This window comes from Mugil cephalus, chromosome 17 (assembly GCF_022458985.1).
Source record: "Mugil cephalus isolate CIBA_MC_2020 chromosome 17, CIBA_Mcephalus_1.1, whole genome shotgun sequence".
Classification (NCBI taxonomy): domain Eukaryota; kingdom Metazoa; phylum Chordata; class Actinopteri; order Mugiliformes; family Mugilidae; genus Mugil; species Mugil cephalus.
The window spans coordinates 17,488,515-17,503,939 of record NC_061786.1 but is presented as its reverse complement, the minus strand read 5'-3'; the positions used below and the strand labels follow the sequence as shown (position 1 = coordinate 17,503,939).

General features: G+C 43.7%; 2 protein-coding genes across 2 annotated transcripts; one reads left to right on the top strand and one right to left on the bottom strand.

The window, feature by feature from the left end:
• The first annotated feature begins 78 nt into the window (after positions 1 to 78).
• Positions 79 to 4,636, top strand: ptgr2 (prostaglandin reductase 2). Its single transcript, XM_047611608.1, has 8 exons — positions 79 to 368; positions 477 to 595; positions 909 to 1,100; positions 1,225 to 1,395; positions 1,586 to 1,795; positions 1,895 to 2,104; positions 2,221 to 2,260; positions 2,353 to 4,636. The coding sequence occupies exons 1-8, from the start codon at positions 332 to 334 to the stop codon at positions 2,415 to 2,417; spliced, it is 1,044 nt and encodes a 347-aa protein (XP_047467564.1). The 5' UTR covers positions 79 to 331; the 3' UTR covers positions 2,418 to 4,636.
• tmem62 (transmembrane protein 62) lies at positions 3,929 to 15,416 on the bottom strand. The gene is given in 15 exon segments (XM_047611607.1): positions 3,929 to 6,777; positions 7,308 to 7,426; positions 7,542 to 7,637; positions 7,759 to 7,957; positions 8,247 to 8,265; positions 8,267 to 8,404; positions 8,614 to 8,769; positions 8,860 to 8,982; positions 12,269 to 12,393; positions 12,489 to 12,630; positions 13,055 to 13,100; positions 14,101 to 14,238; positions 14,350 to 14,461; positions 14,808 to 15,041; positions 15,187 to 15,416. Coding segments are annotated over 15 exon segments (1,986 nt in total). The 5' UTR covers positions 15,205 to 15,416; the 3' UTR covers positions 3,929 to 6,456.
• Between the last annotated feature and the right edge of the window lie 9 nt (positions 15,417 to 15,425).

Below are 15,425 nucleotides of genomic sequence, written 5' to 3'. Positions count from 1 at the left end.
ACAGCGTCCCAAAGTTAGAGCTGCTAGAGTTAAACGAAGACGGAAGCTTGTAACAGGGAGTCCTCTCGCGCTGCTCTGAAGGAGACTGCTCTTTGATCTCCATTGACTTTCTGCTAGCCAGCAGTCGCATGCTAATCGGTAATGTAAACACACCGTTTAGCAGAAGATTCCGAATTATCGGCATTTGTTTAGTTTATCTATTTACTGCGTAGTACTGTAGCCTCGCCGTTTGAAAGCTGTCAGCGACTTTAGTGGTTATAAACAGGTTGACCTTCGTTGCTAAGGGGGTTTAATATAAACGCCACATCTGGGCTCTCTTTACTTTGCAAGTATGCAGGTGCAAAGAGTCGTTCTCAACTCACGACCAGGTAAACTACTTTTGTTTTTCGGAGCCAACGAAACTAACTTTTTTTTTTTTTTTTGCATTTTGCATTTTCTGCTGCAAATTTTTACCCACTTTTCTCATTTGTATAAAGGAAAAAACGGGTCTCCAGTTCCTGAAAACTTCCGCCTGGAAGAGTTTACTTTAACACCTGACCTGAAAGAAGGGGAGGTTCTTGTTCGGACGCTTTACCTCTCCGTCGACCCTTACATGGTAATTAATTGAAGTCACAATGGGAATTCAGATTCAGATTTAGATTCAGAAAAACTTTATTTGTCCCCAGTGGGCTATTACGGGTACTGAGAGCAGGCAACAACGACCTAAGACTAAGTGGAAAAGCTCAGTTAAAATAGTTCTAATAACATAGAATAAACCAAGTGGAATAAAATAAATGAAAAAGACGAACCTGGTGTTTGATGCACTCTTACACTAATTTGGTGTAAGTGTTGCAGAAGTTAATATTGCAGCTTCATGATGTGTCATCATCACTTTTACTCCCAGTCATTGTCTCTTCTTCTCCTACCAGCGATGCAGGATGAATGAAGACACCGGTGCTGAATACCTGACTGCATGGCAGCTGTCAGAGTGTGTGGATGGTGGAGGGGTCGGCGTGGTCGTGTCCAGCCGCTGCACTGCCTGCGCCGAAGGAGATGTCGTCACTTCATTCAACTGGCCTTGGCAGACACATGCTGTTATGGCAGGAAGTGGTTTACAGAAGGTTTGGTATAATATTGCATCGTAAAGGAAGAGGAAATGTATCTTGATATTATGTGCACAAGAATAAGCTGCAAAAAAAAAAAAAAAAACCCACACCGACTTGGCTTACCTTTTGTCAATTGCAGGTTGACCCACAGTTGGTTGATGGGCATTTGTCCCACTTTTTGGGTGCTGTTGGTATAACAGGCCTCACCGCGCTGCTGGGCGTCAGGGAGAAGGGTCACGTGACCAAAGGGGCCAATCAGACGATGGTGGTGAGCGGTGCAGCTGGTGCCTGCGGCTCCTTAGCTGGGCAGGTAAACGCACCAAGCACCAGATTCGGGCTCAGTAAGGCTGGTATCTGCACTAGATGGAAGCCACGTGCACTCCAGAAAGCGCTCTCAGGCCAGCAGATGTGCGATCATCTTGCAAACCGCAGATAAATACAGATTAGATGACAGTTGAAAAGGAAGTGAGAGCCTGATTGTATCATGTTTCTTTTTCTAGATTGGCCGACTAGACGGGTGCGTGAAGGTCGTAGGAATCTGCGGATCTGATGAGAAGTGTAAAGCTTTAGTGGAAAATCTGGGCTTCTCTGCAGCCATCAACTATCGTCAGGAGGACGTCCCGGCAAGGCTCAAGCAGAGCTGCCCTGATGGCATCGATGTTTATTTTGACAATGTGGGAGGTGCCATTAGTGACACTGTTATAGCCCAGGTACAGCTCGAGTTTGCAGATTTCAATCCGGCAGATTTTTGTTTTCATTTGTTTTTTTCAGTGTGAAACATCACCCTCCACTCTTCTCCTTATCTCCAGATGAACAATGGTGGCCATGTGATCCTATGTGGGCAGATCTCACAGTACAACAAGGATGTACCGTATCCTCCGCCCCTGAGCGAAGAGACTCAGGAAAACCTGCGACGTAAGAATATCACCCGTGAGCGATTTATGGTGCTCAACTACATGAGCAAAGCAGACGCAGCCCTCTATGAGCTCAGCCAGTGGGTTAAATCAGCCCAAATCAAGGTATGCAGGAAATGGTGATGATTTGTGGTTGGTTTTGTGGGTTACTTTTGCAGAATGCATGCCTCTTCCTTGTCTTTCTCTTCTCATGTACTTGTTATTTTGCTTCTACTCTGCAGGTGCTGGAAACTGTGGTGAATGGGATAGAAAATATGGGAGGTAAGCGTCTGTTTTGACATTTGTATTTATTGTTATGACTTCACGTGGCAGGAGTCTAACCATTATTATTATTTTTTTTCATTTTCTCGCAGATGCATTTTGCTCCATGATGAAAGGGGGAAACATTGGCAAGCAAATTATAAAGATATCCGAGTGAAGAAAACCAGTGTTGTTTCCGGGAGAGGCTGCGATCTCACCACACGCCTTGGGAAATTAACCAGCAGTTGCCTTTCTATCACTGCTATTAACACTACTGTAATGAACTCTAAAAAGATATTGCATTGATTAGCAGATGTCAGTTGATTGCAGCTATGAGCCATTAACACACAAATAATTTAAATAAATAAAAATAATAATGCAATGTTCTTGGAAATTGTCATCTGGAGACAAATGGAATATAAAAGGCAAATGGGTTTTTAATATGATATGTGTTATTTTCAGAAATAAAGCAATAGTTAAATATAAAGTGGATTTTTTTTTATTATTGTCTCTTGATATTAAAATGATTGCCCTTGAGACAATGTCACAAGACACAACAGGTACCTCATTCTACCAAAATTAAAAAACAAAAATTTTATCAAACACCAGAATATTGTAATTAAAGTTGAGTGTTTCAAAAAAGTATTAAGCTTTTATTTTCTCAATTTTAAGCCATTTGAGAAAATTGGATTTTGCATGCTAAAATGTTTTGCATTAGCTTTCCAGCTGCTAGCTTGTTCAATCTTATTACATCTAACTATTTTCTGTTAAATGGTTAATGTTGGACTCAATGTGTTCACGTGGCATTGGCCTGTCTACTACTAGCTTCCCAGTACTTTAGGCCATTTTTATATTGATTTTTTTACCTTAAATGTCAACATAAGTATTTTTAAGTAGCATTAGCATGCTAACGTAATTTCCATTAGCTTTTAGGCTACTAGCTGACCAGTACTTGAGAATTAGTGTTTAATATTGGTATTTTAAACAATTTTTTTTTTAAAATTGTTAATGTGAAACTAAACATGTCTAAACTGCATTATCTCGTCTGCTACTAGGTCCCCAGTACTTTTGACTCAAAGGGTACTTTTTATATACCTTGCCAAACTAAACATGCTAATATAATTTCCGTTGCTAGGTTGGTGCTGCTTAAACTACTACCTTTTAATATTTGACTATTTTAGTGTTTAACACTAAAGATTTTAAGTAGCATTAGCTTGCAACAAGGAGAATAATTCAGGTGCTAGACAGCTTTAAAGGGATAAATAGGTCATTCACTAACTGGTTTAGTTTTAAATGAGCCATCGCTAAAGGCTGATGCTTAATGTGTTCTCTCCCCACCAATGTTTTCAGTTAAGCTTCATAATACATCCATCCAATTATCACATAAGCATGAGGATAATTGGAAATGGGGGGGAAAAAATGGTTAGCACGGGGAAACTGGGAATAGATAAAATGATTGAATACATGCCAAGACCTAAAAATAGTCAATCTAAGGACTTGAAAATGATCTCAAAGGGGATAATTAATGTTTTTTTTCTTTAGATAATCTGGGTTAAAACAAAGTATAAAGCTTTATATTTCTGAAAACTTATAATTAAGAGTATTAATATTGAATTTATCAGTTATATTGTTGACTGTGTTCTTGCTCACTCCATAATGTGAAACATTATGCGATCAACACACACACGATTTACTGTAATGAACATTTTTATTCCACAGCACTATAAACCATTAATAAAATAAAATCGTGGTTGGCTCTAATTTCAGTTGTCACAAGAAAAATATGTGGCAGGTGTAAAATCGTCATCTACTCATTCATATGCGTCAGTGCTTGAACACGGGAGGGGATCCAGGGGATGTCATGTAAACACCAGTACATCACTTACAGAGCACTCCTTCTCATTGATGCAGTCATTACGTCTTGTCAACAGTCAAATTGGTGTACAGCGGGGAGCCATCGCATCCAGATTTATACATAATCAATAGGTGCCACTGGAACACTTGGAGAATAAAAAAAAAAGAAAAAGAAAAGGCCCATGCATAATTCTGAGGTGGAAGTGAAATGCAGCACAATCATATCTCATTACCATCCAAACACATCCAATACTGCCTCCTAGTGGACAAATAGCTTCAGAGGGAGACACTTACAAAAACACATTTAATCCAAATATCACTTAAATTATACACTTGGTAGCAAGTAGCTCCTGTGCAAATGAGGAAGGCTCATCTGTGCAGCGAGAGGGGGGGAAGTTATTAAACCGTGGCCAACAAGAGTGCACATAATTTAATTTTCTCAGTGTCGAGCAGCTGTTCTAATATTAAACTACGTGTCTTGTCATAGCACTGAGCAATTATTCTGCACTCGTGATGGGTAAGGTTTAAAAAAAAGAAAGAAAAGAAAATCAATGGTAACATTTACATATATATATCATATATATATGTATGTGTGTGTGTATATATTTATATATATATATATATATATCTGTATTAAAAGAATGATTGTGGTTGTATGTAAGTACTGTTCTTGTGGAATTGACCACTAGTGTTGACTAGAAAAGGATTGAAATACAGTGCAACAGACACAGTTTACTGCTCTCACACCTTCACAAAATGGGAATAAAACATTCAGAACGATATAGACAAATCACACACAGATCTGTTAAATTAATTACCAGTAACTTCCAACACAGGGAATGCTCTTATATCCTCCTAACCACGCTCACCTGCAGTGCAGATTAATGACACGAGAGGAAATCAAATGAAAAAAACAAAACAAAAAAAATCACACACACACACATAACAATCAGAAATTAATAAATAAAACAGCATAGTACTGGCTCATCTTATTTCACCACAGCTATAACACATTCGTTTTGTTTTTTTAAGCCACCACACATCAGGATTGTTTGACATGGTTTTAGTTCACTGAGCTACTTATGGAGTATAAAAAAACATTTTCCTGAAATACTACTGGGATCAGCCTATTGTTCAAGTGCTCACGTTCCTGAGAAACAAACAGCTGCTTTCTGTGGTCACGTGTTATGATAGAGCAAGAGGAGTCGGCTTTTCTGCGTTTTGGTGAAAACTGGCATCGGTATGAATATCCCAATGAACATCCCAGTGTGAACTGGCAGTAGTTTGCAGTGGATTTAAAGACACATTTGATTGTTAACTACTCGTACGGCGATTAACTATTAATATTTGATTGTTTTGTACTTTCCTTTCTTTAATTATCGGCAATTATACGCAAAACAAACGTAAAAATGTGATCGTTTAGGTTGAAATACCTGCGTCATTTCATCAAAGTTAGCACAGCTGTAACGCTCTGCAAGCCGGTGGGAAGCTTTCGGTACACAAAAGGGCGGTGTATCGGTTTCTCGGGCCATTTGGCGTGTCTGAAAGTAAACTCGACGATCAGTTTGGCACATCCAGCCTTTCATTGGTGAATGGAAATGGTTTCTCGGAGGGAAGAATAAAAGGTGATATCGTTCCTATTCATCCTTTGGCAGTGGTGAGGTGGCGTTCGGCCAAGGCAACACTTCCAAAAAAAAAAAAAAAAAAAAAGTGCTAAATCTCAAGTAAATGAGTCAGCTTAAACTGTAGAACACAGCCCTCGGGAGTACACTCGCCGAAACATTAGGTACACAAGTGAGAATGAGAAAATACAAACAGTCCTGCACTAAATCCTGCTTCCTGTTATAAAGCGATTGACCTGGACTGTGAGCTATGATAATTCTGGGAGGTGTTTCTGTTATTTGGCCTAGCCCACTGACTGAAATGGAGTTTTCTAAGTAATAGAAACATATATATGTATATATTTCAACGGAACTACAAGCCACAGCCTAAATGAACTAAAAAAAAGACTTAGTTCAGGACTGATGTATTAAAATGCATTTGTTTTGTGTACCTAATGAACCGGCGAATGAGCGTGTACTGTCAGCTCCTGCATACGTCTTTTTTTTTTTATACACTGTACACATTGCTATGAATATGGCCAGAAATGTGCTCACCGGTGCTTCACGATAACATGCATATTAAGTAAACAATACTATCTAGAAAGAGAACAGTGAATGATGTGCTGTGAAGTGGCTTTGGAAAGAGGACAGAGCGAGAAAGAAGAAAGAGAAGGAGAGAGATGAGGGGATAAATTGAGGCTTTCGGGGAGGATCTGTGAGTCAGGCTCGAGGGGCAATCGCGGCGGTACAGTGCAATTACTGTCAAGAGGAAGAGACGCTCTTGCTGTTGTCGCGGGCGAGAGGGGCGGGGCCTGTCCAGGCGCGGTAGACCAATAGCAGGCCGAGCCCCAGGGCCCACGTGCGGACCGGGGACAGCAAAAAGGCCGTGGGGCCGTAGGTCTCCAGGAGAAAGTAGCAGGAGTGGGTCTGCCAGGTGAGCAGCAGCAGCATGAAGACGTGAACGGACAGGGTCCGCCAGCGGCAGCCCGGCCGCAGGAAGTGGGATCGGAAGGTGTTGCCGCGGCAACGGTGGTGGAGGCTCCAGCAGAGGTAAGAGGTGAGGGGCATGTTGAAGAAGACCACCTGGGGGAGAGCGTTCAGGCAGTGAGATTAGAAATGAAATGAGCGCACACTTTAAAGGGATTAAAATATAAGTCAGGTAAGGATGTGGTTGCAGTCGTTTTTAGGCATTAAGTTGTGACTCAAAATTACTAATCTGAGGTATTTTTACATTCTGACAAGTTTAAAGTAGTCACAAATAAATGGCTTCTTTACTTCCAGGCGCCAGAAATATTCCGTTACTACGTGTGAAATGTCTAATTGTAGAAGCCGAAATTGATCTATTGAACTTTCAGTTCACTAACTGCACTGATAAGAAGTAAGATTGCCATTGAGTTTAGTTTATAGTCACCTAATGATTGTCTTTATATACTTTTATGGGAAATATTCCCACAACACACGTGTGATTAAACTTGTCTGTGGCTGAAACCGCCACTGAAAGTGAACCACAACAGGTAGGTTTTTCACCGCATTGTTGAAAGGGGAAGGAAGCAGTAGGATGTACAGACTACAACTGTGCACACAAAATGATAAAAAAAAAGAAAAAGTCTTACTTGAGTGACTCCGACCACGTAAGTGAGGCTGCCCTCCAGGAAGTGGCCGTCGATGAACACTCCAAAGGCGAAGCAGGCGCCACTGTGGCCGTCTATCAGCTCTCCTATGAACCACGGGCCTGAGGGAAGACGAAGTCATTTGTCTTATCTTTATTTCTAATATATCATATAAAACTTTCACTTAAAGTACTACTTTCAAACAAAGAGGCATGAAAAAATTCAAACATAACTCACCTAAAGCTGTGCACAGGTTGAACAGCAGCAGAGAGTAGTAGAAGGAGTCCATTTTACTGACCAGATGGAGGGACATACACACTTGAGCGGTCAATCCTGTAGATGGGAGGCGAACCAAAAACTTATGTAAAAGGTGTAAATGCCTCTACATTATGTCAGCGCATATGGACATTAATAATGCATGACTGCGACAATGTGCATTTCTCCTGCAGCTCACCTCTACCGGAAGGAACGCGCATGAACCTGAAGGCCAGGAGCGCGCCGACATTCAGCACCATGATACATACGAAGGCCGCTCGTCCCAGGACGTAGTGGTCCGTGAGGAGGATGAAGGACTGGACGAAACCGAAGCTGGGAGTCGATTCCTCCTCCAGAGTGAAGTGCTGCTCCCGCACCGACGACCGGCCCGCCGAGTCCTGACCCGCCCCGCCCACGCACAAGCACAGATAGGAAGCAGCTGTTAATTTTACACATGCTGTATAAGAGGCAGCAGCTCATTAAATATGCACACCAGTAGAACAGACCCCGAGCCTTTTTTTTTTTTTTTTTGCGGATAGAGTCTCCGAGCTGCAGCGGCCGGTCAACCGACATAATACAGCTATTTATAATTCAACCCAAGAAAACAAATCTACCAAACTCAATCAGGACTCGAGCTTAAATGTTTAACAGACCTTAAGAGGAAAGATAAATGAATTCTCCACCCACCTCCACTTTAACTCTGATTGTGCAGTCCGGTGAGGTAAAGAGACGGATCCCACAGCAGAACGTAGAGGGGGCCTCCAGCGTGGTGGCCTCTCCCCAGAGGCTCCCCGTCGACGCTCACGTGCACCGTCGTGATCGGGGCCTCCGAGAAAGCCAAGATCCTTCAGAGAAAATCAAGAAAACGAAGGTTTGAATAACAGAAATCCGAGTCAAGGACAGTATGTACATTAGCGACCTTTAAGATGTTCTTTAAGGATTCCGCAATACAGATCTGGGACCTAACGTTACACCAAATAACTTTAAAATAGGTCTATTTTCGGGGACAGGCAGTGAGCTAAGTTTATGGCTCAGTAAGCTCAAACAAAGTCACCTGATGTGCGTCGACCTCCTTATTCGACCCAACGGCTCCACCCCGGGGTGCAGGTACTGCGCCTCTTTGGGGTTTGTGATCAGCACCGCGGGCCACTTCTCGAACGTCAGGTCGGAGAAGCTCAGCAGGTCGTGGTCAAAGGCTAGAACCCTGTACCTGGAGACAGACCCGAGAAGAACCCACCCGTAAGCGATAACACGAGAGCGGAGTTTGCGCTTTGAAATGTGTTTCGGGATCTTTACAAACCGGCGGTTGTCCATCCAGTCGCCCAGCTCCAGCTCCAGGGTGCCCTGGGGGTGTCGGCTGTGGAGGACGGGCATCAGGCCGCCCAGTGTGTGCAGGTGGCCGCATAGATACGCAACAGCAGACCTTAACACAGAAAAAAATTAAAAAAGCAGAAAATGTATTTACAATAATGCAACGGTCTTTAAGTATATTTGTAAGTGGCTTCCTGCTGTTAACCGACATTCACCTGGCTCAGACATCTAACGTTGCTTTGCTCCGTTTAAAGACTCCACTATGTAACCACAAGAACGTACAGCATCCTGGTTCTTTGCAATTAGGTAGTCTATTATTAATATTTAGGAAGCCTACTATTAATATTGCTCTTATCTGCAGACACGGTCAAAAACTGTTTGCTTTAAATAATGCAGAACTCGTCTCATTAACCTGGCTGAACAAATGCACTCCCACCGCAACTTGCCACAGTGCCAGTACAGACAAAAAGCCATTAAACACACAATGTTCCCAAAACCAAGATAAATGATATTTGTACACTCTGCATCAGCAGTTAGACCCCCGAGGATGCCTTTAATGCCTTTAGGCAAAGTTTGGTTATAGGTCTTCCTAAAACATTACACTTTGTCTTGGTGCGAACAGACCGTACCAGCCCCTTCTTATCAGGAAAGCTTTCCATCACTCTGCCGAGGATCCAAGAGCCTTCTTCTCTCCTGGTTCTGTTTTTGCCGTTTCTGAAGCAGAGGAAAGGTACTCCTGCATAGCGATGGGCATCGAGAAAGTGGTTCCAACTGGTTCAATTCATCGATATCATTAGCCTTCATGCTTATCGATTTCCCTTCGCGATTCGTTTCGTGCTGAATCTTTACGTCGAAGCACGTCATTCACATCACGTGACGACAAGGAAGACGCGATGGTGGAGAGACTGAAGCGGACCAAAGTGTGGCTTCGCTTCACCAGATGGGACTGTAACAGCGCAACGTGCAATTTATGCAGCACATTTCAAGCAAGGACAGCAACACCATCGACACACTGAAGCATTTGTTGACGACGGACGGCATTAAGTACAGAGAGTTCCATGCGTTCGTCAATCTCTGGTCAACGAGTGCAGCTATGGCTATGTCTCAGCAGAGCAGTGCTAGTGCTATCCAGAACCATCTGTCCTCTCTCGTCCTGTTCCTCATATGTCTTCTCATTGAAGTCATACATGCATTGGTTGTTCAGCAGTTCCTAGAGCTGGCAGCAACAGCTAGCTCGACACCTGGGTTAGTGGTGTCACCACCTCGCCTGGGACCACTGATGCCCCAGCCTAGCACTGTCTTTATTGCATATGGGCCTCTTTCGTGGCTGCTGACGGCATCTCAAAGTTCCAGTAACTTGGGAGCTACCTATCAATAAGTCAACACTGGCCTTTATGCACCGCGCCAGGTCATCTTGAGTAACGATATTTTCTGACGTTACATTCGTCTTCCTTTTAGTGAGCACATTTGGTAGTTGGTAATAGGACTCACTGTTAAGATCAGACACTTCCAGGGCAGTAAGGGTGGGACAACCTTCTGCCGTCCCATAGTGCGTAGGAGAAAATTTGCACGCCTTCCTCGAATATTCAGCTCATGCATGAGACTGTCTGCACAGGAAGTGGCAGAACTACCAGGAAAGAAAGCGTTAGTATGTATGCCTGTATGCCCACAGGTTCCCGGAGAAAGTAATGCACCACTGCTTCTTTCTCTTTTAAAAAGTTGATTTTATTCCAATGCTTCTTCCTGTTGAGTTGTGAACACCCCTACAATGAGTGCTCATGAGAGTAGCACGCACAAACAGTGGGATTACATTTCTCTGTTGTACCTTGTTTTCTTGGAACGATACCATTAGCTCCAAATTTATCCACATTATCAGCAAGCTGATGTGATGTGGCAAAGCTATTTCCTCTCACATCCTTTCCGTGTGGCTTAGTCACACTCTTCAAGCCAATTTTAACAAATGAAGAAACCTGAACATCACCGAAGACAGGATCAGATAAGGTAAGTATCCGGCCATCACGCTCAATAACAGCGACAAGGTCTGTGAACAGTGCCCTGTGTTTGTATTTGTTCTCATGGTGGTCGGGGTATCCAGCTCCTTCATGTATTCAAGCTCTCCGATCATGTCGCAACTAAAGAGTAGGCCTGCAATGCCTTCACATCCTCACATTTAATTGGAGGCCAACGGAGAGACTTCTCTGTGTATGCAGAAGCAATGCTAAACTAATTTCTGAAGCGATCTTCTTTTAACAGAGCATAACCACGTTCGGGAACCATATGCTGACAGCTGTGCACGAGTTCCCTCGGTTGGCCTCGAATGAACTGCTCCAAAAAGTACAGACAATCAGCTTTGTTGGCCCGGCATTCCACATTAAATATCGCTGAAAAGCACAAATGAAGACTCTGTATTCAAGAGGATTTCTGCTGAACGCTGGAATGTCTCTAGCTGGTAGAGATGGTGAGTGTTGTAATCTCATTCTGTTTCTGCATTATGTGGTAAATGCCACCAAACTGATTCCTCTGTGAGTGTGTGAAATCCAATGGTGGCTGAACATTAGAGAGGAAATAAGGAACATTGAGAGCGTGTTGCGTTGTTTCGTGTAAATTAGGCCTACATTAGCCATTCCATTTGTTTGTTAGATATTTCTGAAATTTGAATGAAGCACAACTGCGCTTTGTACATGTTTCTGTTGAAAGGTGGTTTGCAAATGAGTTGTAACCCTTGTAAAGTCTCGCCTGACGATATCGCATAATTCTCGTCACGCAGGACTTCACTTTGAGGAAGATGGCCTTCAAATGCACTGATCACATGAGCCCCTGCGTCACCTCGGAACAAAAAGTATTTCCATTGCGCTTTTTGACTATTTGAGAGGGTTTCTGAAATGTAAATGTTTCCATTACCATTTTTTTAAATTGCGATATTTAGGTTTTGCTCATTTCTAGGTGTAATGGAAGCCTCTTGGCTTGGTTTAATCGTGAGTCGTTTACATGTCTCCTTGGGACACGCATCCACTGAGGATGGATCATTCTGTGTGTCGGTGTCGACTCATTTCTGTGCCTTAATGCGTTTCCTGTAGAAGGTTCATACTCCTTTGCCATGGGGTTGAGAGATTTGGAAGTTGTTTGCCGTCGAGATTTCCTTCCCAAATAGGAACTCATGCCATCTGATGGAACGTTAGACACGCTTCTGCTGCCTGAAGCTTGGAGGATTTCTACTTTTGCAGCTGTTGCAGCTATTTTAGCTTCTAGCTCAAGCTGCCACACGTGCAACAAGTGCAGCTTTCTCGGCTGTTCAATGTGATCTTAAAACCCAGTCAAATGGCGTCATCGTTCTAATGCATTTTTTTTTTTTTTTTTTGCTTGCAGGTGAAAAGACAACTGGTTTACTATTTTCTCACCTCATTATTTCTCGAACGCCCGGGGACGGGGAGACGATGGTGGAGGTGGTGTAGTGGCCAAACCAGATCGACTGGTTGCTTTTCAGACTCTCAGTTCTGAACATGTCCAGCAGGTTCATCTGAGTCTGTCACATACCCAGAAAAAAAAACATTACGGTACCTGCACTATGACCTCCATATCATGCATACACTTTTCGGGAAATCTGGTTTTCCACCGTACCTGGTTGAGAATACCGAAGAAGTTGTATGGCCTCTTGGGTCCCGGAGTCAGCGTGGCGTCCACGCAGACAAAGGAGTAGTTGCCAAAGGGAGTTTTGTGAACATAGTGGAAGGAGCCTACTTTCTGATTAGCTGAGTATTTCCTGGACAAAATTGAGAAAAGTCGACGTGAGCAACAAGACACTGCCGCCGCAGCAGATATGGAGCCAGCTGCCCCTCCCCTAATAGAGCCACGGGAACATTTAATATATTTTTAAATAAATTAGCCTCGCGCAGGAGAGAGACTTTGTCTTATACGTAATAACCAAAACATCTGTTAAAGAGATTAGATCAGCGTTAAAAAAAAAAAAAAAAAGAAGCAGCGACATCTCCTGAAATCATCAAATGCGTCAAAGACGGCGGTCTCTTCATGTAGATTCGGCTTCTATTTTTGTCCTCAGACAGTTTAGATTATTGTCAAAAAATAGCCTGCTCGTGTTTCAGGGCCTGTGAAGTCCCAACGTACTCTGTAGGACACGGAGGGGCAGATTCTGGCTGAATGTAAATGACCGATAACGGCGTACTGACCTGTAATAGTTGTTGGAGCTGTCCAGTGACATAATGTTGAACGCATCTGTGAGAAGAAGAAAGAGATAACAGTTAGAATGATCAGCCACAACATTAAAACCATCAAACATTGATGATCTCATAGCAATCTGATGTTTCTCTAGAAAATCTGGGTCCTGGTGTTTATGTGGTTCCTCTTTCATACGTTGCACCACCCCAATATTGCATCACTGCACCCTTGTGCCACATGTTCCCCCAGATAAGTAACGTGCACCAAACACACACACACACACACACACACACACACACACCTGGCCTGAGATGTAGAACGAAAATGGGATTCATCAGATCAGGCCAGGTCTTTTTCTTTAGTGCACACTGTAGCGTGGACGCCCTGAATGATCTACAGCTACACGTCCATATGCAAAACTTCAACATTTGCAGTCTGAGCTGCAGCAGCTCGTCTGTTGCACTGGACCACACGTCTATAAATGAGACTTGGCTCGCGACCCTGTCTCCGGTTCACTGCTTTTTCCTTCCTTGCACTTTTGCAATTTCATTGTATCGCGCATCTAATGACTATAACGGCTTTTCTGTTCCACTTGTACCTATTTCCTGTTTCTAACATCAACTTTGAGGACACTTTCCGTCTCATATTACAGATCATTAGTGATTATGACCAGTCATAATGTTATGGCCGTTCGGCGTATAAACCAGTTACAGGATGATATGGGAGGAACTCATGAACCCGCTCACAAATGAACTGATGGATCAACAACCGTGATTGATAACAGCTGTGAGAGAAGCAGCGGTCACAATAAACATCTTCCCTTCCCTTATTTCTCTATCTTTTTTTTCTTTTTGGCAGATGCAAAGTGGGGATATCTTGTTACACGTCCAGATGACTGCTTTCCAATAACAGAGGAGAAAAAAAAAAAGAGGAGGGGGAGGAGGAGGAGGAGGGTAAGAGTGACTTCCTGTGAAATGGCAAACTGTATCATGGATTCCTCGGAAATGCTGAGCTGTACTCTCCCTGCATTAAGACGAATAATAGTGCATTGAATCACCATGATTTCCGCGGATGTCAATCCACCTGGTGCGCTCCATCACGCGAGACCTCTTCAGGACGTTGTGGTAGGCCTGCCACTCCACCTCATGCTGGAGGGAACCCACCTTACTCTCCGTCTTGGCGTCCGTCAGATCCCCTGCGGTAAAGGAGTGAACAGGGCCCTTATTATTATTATTATTACTACTATTTAGTCACCGACTTAAGACACACCCGCCCGTGCCCACACAGTGGCTCCAAATGGCCGTACCTGTTGCGAGCACCAGGGCCGGTTTGATCACTTCGATGGTGTCGGTGCAGAACTTCTCAAAATCTGGAATCCGTTTCGGGTCGCGAAATCTACTGATGTGAATGTCGGACACCTTGAACCACACAAAAATTAACAAAACATTTAGGTTGATTTTAGGGATTAAAATGATTTGTGTGCAGCCTTATCTAGTGAGCAGTTTGACAGCCGTAAAGTGCAACAGTGCAAACAAGAGTGCAAAGTCTTTTTTCTTTTTTTCTACCTGGGACTGACACACTTTATGTGTTCAGTGACCTCGTTCAATCGATCATTCAGAGAGAGTTCAGAGGGTGAATAACCATAGCTGCATTTCTATAATGTTAAACGTAAAAGCGCTTACGGATATGAACACTTGCTGAATGACGGAATGATTTGTGACCAAAACAAAGGCAGTCTAGCCAGGTAGAATAATGAGAACCCACCTGTATAAACCAGAATACATTGTCCAGCTGGTCGCCGGGAAATGGTGGAGAGCTCCCCTTGGATCCATCACCGGCAGCCCGGTGCTGAAGGCTCCGTTTAGGGTGCCATGCCGTGTCGTAGCTGTCCAGCACCCAGGAGGTAATGCAAGCCAGGACCAGTCCGAGGATAACCAGCGCGCCGAACAGCCTCAGCATCCTCCTGCAGTGGCGAGAAAGGGGGCTAGCTGCCGCCGTCTGTCCCGCACAGCAAAAAAAAATAAAAAATAATACAGCTCTCTACCGGTGGAAACAGCTCAGGGCACGACTCACACTAAACACCAACTACTACAGATATGATGGTGGACTATGTGGCTACATGGCTAAGGGCTTGGACTCAGACCGTTTCTGTCGCTGACATCGCGGCCCCTGGAGATGCATTGAGGCGGTGCGTGGTTCATTCGGGGCTCCGTTCAGCTGCCTTTCGCAGGAGGAGGAGGAAGAGGAGGAGGCGATAGCTCGGCGGGTTAGCCTGCAGCTAGACACCGACCAGCTATGTGGAAAGGCAAACGTCAACCCCCACCACGCATGAAAAGACAGCGTGTCACGGAAGGAGCTTTCACTCTGACAGTGTTTTCCGAG